Source organism: Musa acuminata, chromosome BXJ1-4, assembly GCF_036884655.1.
Source record: "Musa acuminata AAA Group cultivar baxijiao chromosome BXJ1-4, Cavendish_Baxijiao_AAA, whole genome shotgun sequence".
NCBI classification, from domain to species: Eukaryota; Viridiplantae; Streptophyta; class Magnoliopsida; order Zingiberales; family Musaceae; genus Musa; species Musa acuminata.
The window spans coordinates 9281276-9292282 of NC_088330.1; the positions used below are offsets into that span (position 1 = coordinate 9281276).

Genomic DNA, 11007 nt, shown 5'->3' on the forward strand with positions numbered 1-11007 from the left:
CAGCAGTAGTGGGACTCGTTCGACTCCGCCGCGTGCCTTTAGACTCGGGAGTTGAACGGTTGCTGGTGTGGGACACACCCAACGGTCAAAGACAGTCGTTGAGATTATTAGGTGCCTCACTACCACATCAAAAGGTGGCTAATGATGTTGTTGGGAGTCACAACATTTTATATATACATATACATATACATATACATATATACATACACACATACATACATACATACATATATATATATATATATATATATATATATATATATATATATATATATTCATCTATTTGTAAATATTTCTTCAATAAATATAAGGAAATATATGGAAATACATTCGTATTTCATGATTAAGAAAATATTACAACAATATTATCAGTTCATCTAAGCATTTACAAGTAATAATTTCTCCATCTCCAAATATGCAATCAAATTAGGAAGACTAAAACGTAGGAGCAAGTGAAGGGTTTTTGACGTGTCCTTTGACTTCCATTGCAATGTGGCCAAGAATTAGATTGTTGGTAACTAACAATTAGATTGGATTTGATTGATTTGTGATGGTAATAGTAATGTTTCCAATCAAATTAGTCACGAGAATCTCAACAACCTCTTCTATTTGTTACCACAAACATTAAATTTTGAGACGAACTATAGTGGATAGTAGGAAGGATTCATTATAATATTCAATTCGATGGGATGATTGACTCGTTCACCTGATGAGTCTGAACTAAGACCCAAATCAATAGGATCACTCATGTAGCTATGTCTATCTCACTTTGGACGCCAGAGAGCAAAGGACATACGCTAGTAGTACTTGTCCTTATAGGCTGATTAGGATCAATTCAGCCGCTCCAATAGCTGTAGTAATTGAGCCGAGTACGTATTAGCTTATAGGATTCTTACTATAGTTCGATTTGGGATGAATTCAACTACAAAGTCGATTAGTGTCGGAGCTTTAATCGTAGTTTAGAATCGATTGTTATGCCCAATGCAACCGATTTAATGGATCATCTCGATCGTCATTGTTGTAATGAAATGTGTTTAGAAATACTTATGAGACATGGCTAACCTAATAAATAGACTCCATCATCATTTCTTCCTCCCAACTGTTCTGTCCTTGTCCCTATACTTTTAATGCTGGACATCATCTGATCACTTGGCAAAGCTGCAGGAGCCTAAAGACTATCATTCCCTCGAAAGTAGAACTTCTGTCCCACCATCTGATGCATTTCTTCTTTCATCATCTCACATGCAAACAGTATAGCTAACATGATCTTCCCCTATTTTTCTTCTTGAAAGGCCCACCATTTCCATGTTTTGTCTTCACAAAAGCTGGCCTCTTGTTGTTGACACATCAACCTGTATGCTTTCTTTGTGGAAGGAGATCTTTTGAGGGCATCCTTGGCAATTGGTTCCCAAGGGCTGGTCTCATCTGAAAAGAGTAGAACTTGGCATATCAAGATGGTGGCTTGTGGGTTTTCTTGGTCATGTGGTGAATGCCATGCCTCCTTGCTTTTGAGTATAGCTTCTTCCTCTTCCATGTGAACCTGACTGTTGATGTTACGGTCACAGCAGACGGCAGATGTTTCTATTTTTTTTTATTTAGACTCATGTGCATAGGATTATCCGAAGTATCTTCGAGATAGATCCGAGGTGAAAATATTATTCTCCTGAGGTAAAAGAATGGTGCTCTCGAGGTGACACCTGCATGAAGATAAGGATAAAAGAGGTTTTTCGACTTAGATCCTTCGATTCTTAAGTTAGTAATATGAAGTTTCTAAATATAAAATGAATAATTTAAGAAAGGAAAGAGTCATTCTCGTTTCCCGTTTAGGATAAGATTTTAATACTTTAATGGAGGAGAGTTTAGAATTATTGACACTAAAAAGAATTTGTGATTCTAATAAATTCCTATTTCTATTTAGTAATGAGGTTTGGAGAATAATAGTCCTCATAAATCCTGCAAAGAAGAACGAAATGGGACAAACCAATCGTTTCTTACATGTAGGCATAGTTCGCAATTAATGATTGGGATAATGGTTTGTTGTTCTTTATGCTATTACTCTATCCGTAATCCATCTGTTTCGTACTACCAAAATAATTTTCACTTTTGATCTGATGTTCTCTACGATCCTTTTGCTCTCCGTTAATATGATTTTGATTACCTTACGACGCATGTTCTTTTATTTTCTTATTCCAGCATGCCTGATAAGTTATGTCCTAGTAATAATCATTTTTTTCCGTTACTAATTTCCTGGCCTATATGAAAATGAGCAACGAATTAAATTATTTTTTTTATAATTAATAAATATATTACTATTAATTTGAACATAGATATTTTGGGTTAGTGATCTAAATCAATCGACTTGTATAATCGACTCGTGATGATTATTAGACAGACTCAAGCAAGAAAATTATCCTTCCACGAACCAAAAGAGTACATTGGTATCATATGATATTAGACATGACGAAAGACTTAGAGAAGAAAAGACTATCATTTGACGAACAAAAGAAAACACATTACGACATAAAATCATCACTAGATTAGACCCTCTTAAGTGAAGGCATTATAACACAGATTTAATCCTATTCCATAAGTAGATAAAGTCATAAAACAACTTGTAAGAATGATATACTATTTTATCATGGACTTAGCTAGTTTACCTAAGTCATGCGGCATCTTTATGTATCTGTCCACAAAGGATCAACCTCCCCGACATCTCTTATGGTCTCTTTAGAACTTACAAAAGAGAAAATGAGTTAGAAAAAATGTTTAACTCAGAATCCACAACTAGCCATTTCAATAAACACTGATAGACAATATAAATTACAACTTCACAAGCTTTGAACGATTATGCGACAAAAGGTCTAAGGTGATTTGCTGTAGTCAAAAATACCCACAAGTGCCCACATGACATTGTTGTGAAACAAGATAGTGAACTAACCTAGACTATTCAGAGCTTATGAAGTCTATGTTTATAATTTACATTATTTATCAAGTGTTTACTGAAATGATTACTTGTGGATATCCAATTAAACATTTTTTCTATTCTTTTTTATAGATTCTTAAGGGACCATAAAAGATTTCAGAAAGACATAAGCCAAAATTAGCTATATCCACGTAAGGATGTCTCACGACATAGGCCAAAATTAGCTATATCCATAAATTTGAACTCAATAATATTTCAAACTTAACAAAGTTAATTGATAAATTATCTCTCGTCGAACCCTACTGTGTGTTGAATACTATTGATGGATGACGACTCCACCTTGAAGACAATGGACACGACGACCACTTCCTATCGATAGAGGAACATGAAAAGTTCCATGAAGTACAACTACTCCTATGAATACAAACTATGACTTGTCAAACAATTTTGGTGGTATTTTACATTATTACTGCTGAATTGGGAACAAGTATTCAATTAGCAACCCCAGAAAGACATATCATTTTTTGATCTGTGATGTTCCTTGAGCATTTTTATCTGCCCACATTAGTGGTATCTGCTAGCAAAACTACTTATTTTGTTAGAAGATGAAAGGTGCAATCTTTCGAACCTTTAGTTGTCGAAGTACATAGAGACTTTGTTAAAGCCACAATCTATGTCCGGAACTTGCTTTTTGAAATGTAAATTTGAACAAAGGTACCTGAAAATAAAAACGTATAAAGATATATATAGTTAGCAATCATAGTTGACATGGAACAGAATCATAAAAAATCAGAAACAATATGCAGGATCATCGAACTTGATGGCAAACAGTAACAATAATACCTGATGCAATGTGCCCGGATCATGCCCGATTTGTTCGCCGTCCGACTTGAAGGGCTAACTCTGTGTCTATCTTGAGTGAGATATCAAGTGCTTTCACAGAATGTGTCAAAGCTCCACTGCCACAAAATGAACATAACTTGGTCACTATTGTTATTATGAGGATGCTAATTCTTCAAACATGTATCTTGTTTTCCTGTCAGGTCATGTAATAACTGAGTGAATAACAAAACCATGGAACTAGGCATCAATGGAGAAGGGATAGTTGTCAAAGGCTGAAAGCCCTCATAAATCAACATGAATTGTTGGTGATATGCATCAGGCTCAACAACAGCAGAATCATAGCAGAGTGGTGTAAAACAGCTGTCGAGAATCTCAATATCAGGGAGTGTCTTCAATCGTAGGATATCTAACCCGTAAACACAAGTTATATATCTAATTTCTGAAACAATGATCCAAATCTAACTGTTCAGGTAACAAAAAATGCTTCATACCATTAGATTAAATATTATGTTAACAGCCATGCCATCTTTATTAGTCATCTTGGATGTATGATAATAAAATGCCTTAAAAATGCAAAGCTACTGCTCGAACCTGAATCAGCTAGAGAATATACCTGAGTTGTTTACCTGAAAGAGTGCCAACTTGATTTGATTGGTTTCTTTAATAGTTAATTATATGTTAATTAATCATGATTTCAAACTGAGCTTGTGTTTTTTATTTCTAGATCATGTGCCTATTTAGTAGGCATGCCGTACAAGTCCTTGGAGCCATCAAAAGAGCAATAGTATAGTAAAATCAATATACTGGCTTTCATGAAATTGACATATGCAATGCATAAAGAAATGACATCTCACTAATTAATAACATGAAGTATGATATAAAATCGCATCCAAGTGTACATTGTTATATCAACAAGAACCACAGTATCAACTATTAGTTGCTTAATGAAACCAGAAACACCACGTAGTTGAAGACTCTTAAAGATTGACAGCTAGTGTTGAAAATCGAGATGAACAAGAGTTATATGTTATAATGTCAACTAAGGAAGTTGCTTGTCATTAACCAATCTTGATCCAAGACTAACAAATCGATCTCACTACGGGCAGTCACAAAAGTATTTGACCAAGTCAAGTTTGGATCTCAAAGAGCAATTCTAGAAGATATAAATCCAACATCTACTCTATATATTAACAGACTTTTTTTTTACCTGGAAATATAGGTTACTCCAGTTTCTCCAATTTTCTTCACTGTATCAATGGTGACATTTCCAGATGCCTGCCATCATTAAATGTCCAAGCAACATACTTCAAGTGAATTAGGTACACGTCCAATTTATAAAGAAAATATAAACAAACAGGAAGTTGCTCAAGAGCCACCTCAAATAGATTAGATTGCATGATTAGCAGTTTAAAAAAAGATTCCTGTGATAAATAGTCACCTTAGCAAGTTAGTGTCAATAGGTGTCCTTATATATGACAAAGTAAAAGATGGTTTCCAAGGAAGAACATACATTATAGCATCAGTTAAGCATCATTATCTTTTCAGGAAACAAGAGGAGTAACTAAGGGAAGTATATGATTAATATGATTTGAAATTTGCTCACTTTTCATCCATGTAAAATGGATTTTATCAGCTAGCAAAAGCAAGAACAAAACACAGACAAAGGACTAAGAAACAAGTTATGTCACGAAAGAACTTTGAGATAACATGAAATTGCCACCATCTTATTAAATATACCGAAATCCCACAATTCTTGGAAGTAGTTTCTTAGTTCTGCATTCCAATTTCCACATAAAAGGCACAAAGCATGTCTGGCCCCTCAAAGAAATGAAGATTCGGATCAAGAAATTTAAGCACAAGTAGCAAAACAATCAAGGAAAGCAAATCACACTCCTTCCCCTTCTTACTTTCCTGAGAGATCTTTAAATAAGTTGTCAGTGCATAATGACATGCAATCAGTGTTGATGTAGGAAGTTGTCACTTACATCATGATTAAAAATATTTATACATGATCAGAGAATAATATATTGCTAGTCATATGAGCACACATCACTTGTAATCGAAAAAGTAGACAGTTACCTCGGTCTCAAATTTACCATTTATCAGCTGAACTGCATCCTTCAGCATTGAGACATCCACCTCTCCATTTGGAAGAGGAACAATCATATTGTCCAGCATAATCCGAGTCAATGAAGTTTTATTTTTAGTGGCATATTGCAATAATTCTTCCAACTCTTCCAAGGTCCTTGTCTCTACCTGATTCATATTTTTATATTAGCTTCAAAGAAAAAGCAGCATTTAGCATGGATTGGGTGGTGCAGTGAAGCATCCTATGTTACATGCCATGACAGGCTGAAAGTATGAAATGTTGGTGTCATTCACTTCCCAAGATATAATCACAATTATAAAACAAACACATGCACAGCATGCAATTGCGTGTGCTGTAACAACAAATGCAGCATATGAACTGTGAGCATTTACAAGGCATATCAATCTTTGAAAATACAGAATTTTAGGAAGAAAATACTCTGTTTATGTTATAGTCAATATCCTATAAAAAAATTTCATGTTGCAAAAAGAAAATGATTTTCACTTTCACATCCAACTGTACAGAGTTAAACTCACTATCACTAACTAGAAAATGCACATTGTAGAATCATACTTGTTAATGATCAGAATCAAGGTGAGGATTTAGGAAAATATAGGATTGATTTGACATGTTAAAGTAGAAAACTAGTGGCTAAAATATAATATATGTGGAAGTAAGAAAATTTTAAAAATATTCTGCCAAAATCAAAGGAAACTATACAATGGCACCATGATCGCTTCAAACACTTCAATAAGGCTTTAAATGTCAATATCATCTGATAGGGGTTTGTGTGCACTCTACCTCAACAGGCATTTCAAGATTCTTTTGTTGCAAGTACTGATCCACTGATTTCAAAGCATTCATGACACCGCCAGCTATTGATATATGATTATCTTTTATCATTACCATATCAAACAAACCCAACCTGTGGTTTTTGCCACCACCAATTAGTACCTGATTTTAGGAAGTGAATTGTCAGCAAAACTAAGCACAATAACTAACTAACTATTAAAACAGGACTGCACAAAAAGGTGAAATGATAAGTACCGCCCATTTATCTACCAAACGTAACCCTGGAGCAGTTTTCCTAGTCTCTAAAATGCAAGCAGGGTGAGCAGCATCTGCCATTGCCTGAAGAGAGCAGCAACATCTTATGTTAGTGATACATAAACATGTCTAAATCATCTCAGAATATATTACAAAACTATTTCAGAAAAGTCATGCTCATTTATACAAAAAGAAAAAGATCAATCAGGATTTATATTATGGAAGAAAATATCAGCATATGACAATGACCAAAGTATCAGTGTAAAAATGCAAATCCAGCTGAGAAAGACGAATTTAGTGCAAGACTTAAATATTTAAATTAAATGAGTCCAGGGTGGCCCAAATAAGCATGTATACATTAGCCCTCTCCAATCTTTGTGTTGGCGGAAGCCTCATGCATTGGTCCATGTTTCTATAATTTTGCTTCAAAATGTTGATGGTTATTTGATCAAATAAACAAACAGAGAGAACAGAGTGGACGTTAAGAATGTCAAGCAGCTTCAAAAGCAAAATAAATCAACCAAAAATCAACAGGAACTAATGCCTTTCAACATATGGAAATGGGATCGTAGTCAATTTGGTGGTGCCATGTCATGGAACAATCATATGGATCACCAAAACCCAACCATTTAATTTAGTTGCACTGATGAAGATGGGGATGGACATCTCATAAGTGTTGAAACTAATGTATGACAATGTGTAAGGTTCAATATCGCATTTTGGTCCAGGCATCAATCATGAGGTGCAAAGAAAAAGAAAGACGAAGGGGAATAGGATTCTCAGTACAAACAAAAGTGCTAAGATATGCTGTTAATATGCATAAGTATATTGTTCCCCCTTTTTCCCTCCCTATCATCTTTACTTTTGTTTTTTGTTTCTAATCCCAGTAGCATTCAATGTTGCCATGCTGAAATCTAGGTCCATACTGATATACCACACAGTTCCAATAGCTGAACAACCTTGTAAAGATTGAAATTGCAATCTGTGTTTAGATTCTTAATAAATCACTCACTAGCAAATTGTTTTATTTAAACAAAATCAAGAAAGTTTACAGAAAAATAGTAAAGGTGTTAAAATAACAGAAAATATGCAACTTGCAAACAACAACTTAAAGTTTCTTCTAAAGGAATTATACTGCCCATCAGATGAAAGACAAGAATTTACAGTTGACCAAATAAACATTACCTTAAAAGCACTTGTTCAATTGAATGGGGTTAACTAATATTTGTCATGCGAGGTGATTTCTAGAATAGCCTAAACATCAGTAACAAAGATATGATTGATCTGAATACAGTTGGTATATGCACAATAACTTGAAGGTCTTTAAACCTAAGCAACCACTACCTCCGCTCCATACTATAGACCTTATTATATCCATTACATCAGAACTACATATGACAAACAAAAATACATGATGTCACTAATCAGACAACACACAAATCAAGTATTAATTGATACAGGGGGATGATGCACCTTGGTTAGTGTTGCTATTCCACTCATTCTTTGCATGAAATTAAGGACAACCCTCTCCGCCACAATGATACTATGTGCACATCCTGAAATTGAACAATAGAAGAAAAGAAAAGAAAAAGAATCAGTAAGCACTGACTAGTATATAGAGTACATATGGAGTATAATGATCAAGCTAAATATAACTCTAGTCGTACCATATACTTTGCCGAACTGCATGCCCTTGCAAACATGATCTCCATCTTTTGCAAACCATTGAACCTATCAAAACATGTTGGAAAGTCTCCAATTGAAAATGAAAGTCATTTATGGAATCTAGAAAAAAAATAAAGCCACAAGTTATACCTTCAATGAGGGGTCAACCTCATTAAATATCATTTCTGCCAGAGAGATTCCAGCAACAATCCCATCGTCCTTCGCGATGAAGTGAGCTTCTACTTTCATATCCTTTGGAACAGTGGCCAAGCAAGTCACATCTCCTGTCTCAACAAAGAGAAGTATCAGTCAGATTATAATCATATGTTCATTTGAATTCTAAAGGGTTGCCATTATTACGTTGTCAAAAGATCACAGCACTGCAGAATCAAAACATTCAAACACAAGTTAGACATTCCTAAACATGATGGTATAAGCTTCAAATTATCTATAAGTTCAAAAAATAAATATCAATAAACAAGCATGGACAATCTGTGCTTAAAAAGAATTCTTTCTTGCCAAAACTATGACTACAGAAACTATTGAGTGCCTGCACCTTATTTTTCCTCTACTCTTTTGGCCATTACTGGTCCAAATTTAAATTTATTTCATTATTTATTACTTATCAAATTTCTAGGATATGATTCTTTGAATAATACTCATTATTTCAATGGAGATCTGATGTAACACATCATTTTCTTGGAGCTCTAGTCTCTCAAGGACTATAATCCCTGATTCAAGGTAGTGCATAATTCCTTTTCATGTTCATAGAATTACATTTATAAGAAGTTCAGTAGAATTTCCTTTAAAGTAAAAAGAGCTCTATGCATCACATTAAGGATTCATGTTACACTGGATGAACAGAGCAACATTCTGGTTATTGAACATAACAGTTATGCATCCCGTGATAGTCATAAAGATGAAAATCTGTTAGGGTAGCTGAGAAACATTATGCCATACCAAACATAAAGTCACAAGTTTTTATGGCAGTTAAGAATCATATTATAATTAAATATTTCATGAAAAATTTCAGAACCATTCAGCTTATAGTTCCAAGTTCATACAAGCACAACTTCTCTTGCAGCTAATATGCTAATAAATTTACGAAAGTCAGTGCTAGTATCAATCTCAATCGTTGAGATTGTACATTCAAAAAATTCATGGACGTGGACAAACATAAGCATTCAAGACTACAGCTAACTTTATTGCAGACGGATGTACATACTATCATCACCTATTAATTAGATAGGAAAAATTAGATCTTTTCAATTAAGTGCAATGCATAATACAACTTGAATCTTTAGAGAAAAGTAAACTGAACATAAAGCCACAAGATGAGGAAGTGAAAAAAAAAGAATTAAAAAATCGACTTGGCAGTATTATAGAAACAAATGGGCAAATTCTAGAGTATCCAGTGCATCAAAATGCAAACTTGAAAAAACAAAGTCATATTAAAAGGATGCTAAGACCCAAAAATTAAGAATTAAGCCAGCATAAAACTAATTCTGCCAAAGTAAGAAGAAAAATAAGAAACTATGCGTATCGGGAGAGGAGAAGGAGATAATAGACCTCGATCGCCAGCATCTTCGGAGAGAGCGAGGGCGATCACGGCCTTTAGATCGTAGGTAGGGTGGGAAGGCGGCTTCACAGCCATCGAATCGGCCAGGACGTCGGCGACTGGGATCCTTTCGGCGTCCCAAGCAGATACCGCCATGATCTGGCTCGAAGACCGAAGGGAAGCGTGGACGGAGCTGGGCAACAGTCGAAGGGGCAAGAGGAACGAGGAGGATCGGAAAGAAGCTGCAAGGGGACGACGAAAAGAACAAGAAGAGGCGGCGGTGGGTAAAGTGATCGCAGGCATCGCCGCCTCGACGGCGTCTATAAGCTTTCAGTCGGCGGGAGACGGTTAGGAAGAAGGGCGAGAATTGGACACGAGAATCGGGCGGGGGCGATATCTCGGAGGTAGTAGTACTGGTAGCGGATCTTCTCCAATGGTGCCTTAAGATGGTACCACGCAATCCCATATCACAGCCGTCCACGTCTGTGAACCGAACCACCAATCGAGACGTGAATTCTTCCATCGTAAATGATCCGTACCGTTAATTGGATAGGAACAAAAGTGATGGATGATCCAAACCCTCCAGACGTCTATGATGGGACCCTTAACTTGCCCGTTCACCTTCCACTGTAACGGATATGTCTTGTTGCTTTGGAGGGGGTGATGAAGGAGAAAGATGACTCGAGGAATATTAGTGCCCACCTCAATGCATCACATTGTGAGCCCTACGTGTCTAAATTATCTAGCACGTAAACTAGCTAACTTAGGGAGCCAGTATAGTCTGTAATATTTGGAAGGTTGAGGTTTAAGGGTGCCACTGGATGTCGCTCTTGTAACCTTTTTGCAATGATTCATTGAAACTATAAAAGGATAAAGCATCAA

At 35.6% G+C, this 11007-nt stretch overlaps 1 protein-coding gene across 4 annotated transcripts; it reads right to left on the bottom strand.

Moving 5' to 3' along the window:
• Positions 1-2381: 2381 nt before the first annotated feature.
• Positions 2382-10511, bottom strand: LOC135646214 (nicotinate-nucleotide pyrophosphorylase [carboxylating], chloroplastic-like). 4 transcript variants are annotated; one of them, XR_010499003.1, is made up of 11 exons: positions 10137-10510; positions 8718-8851; positions 8570-8633; positions 8376-8458; positions 6903-6986; positions 6657-6809; positions 5846-6022; positions 4974-5041; positions 3767-3882; positions 3552-3641; positions 2382-2725 (listed from the first exon to the last, which is right to left on the bottom strand). XR_010499003.1 is itself a non-coding variant. In XM_065165541.1 (10 exons), the coding sequence occupies exons 1-9, from the start codon at positions 10426-10428 to the stop codon at positions 3786-3788; spliced, it is 1152 nt and encodes a 383-aa protein (XP_065021613.1). In that variant the 5' UTR covers positions 10429-10511; the 3' UTR covers positions 2382-2733; positions 3767-3785. The 4 variants fall into 4 exon arrangements, 2 of the variants coding, with proteins under 2 accessions (XP_065021613.1, XP_065021603.1); XR_010499002.1 differs by having other exon boundaries at positions 2382-2733; XM_065165541.1 differs by lacking the exon at positions 3552-3641 and having other exon boundaries at positions 2382-2733; positions 10137-10511.
• Between the last annotated feature and the right edge of the window lie 496 nt (positions 10512-11007).

What these genes read in the sequence shown, in the direction of transcription:
- LOC135646214 (XM_065165541.1), bottom strand. Translation starts at nt 10,428, where the DNA reads ATGCCTGCGATCACTTTACCCACCGCCGCCTCTTCTTGTTCTTTTCGT. An exon ending in CGAAGATGCTGGCGATCGAG is followed by an intron (nt 8,852 to 10,136) that starts GTCTATTATCTC and finishes TTGTTGAGACAG; the next exon opens with GAGATGTGACTTGCTTGGCC. An exon ending in GTTTGGTAGATAAATGGGCG is followed by an intron (nt 6,810 to 6,902) that starts GTACTTATCATT and finishes TCCTAAAATCAG; the next exon opens with GTACTAATTGGTGGTGGCAA.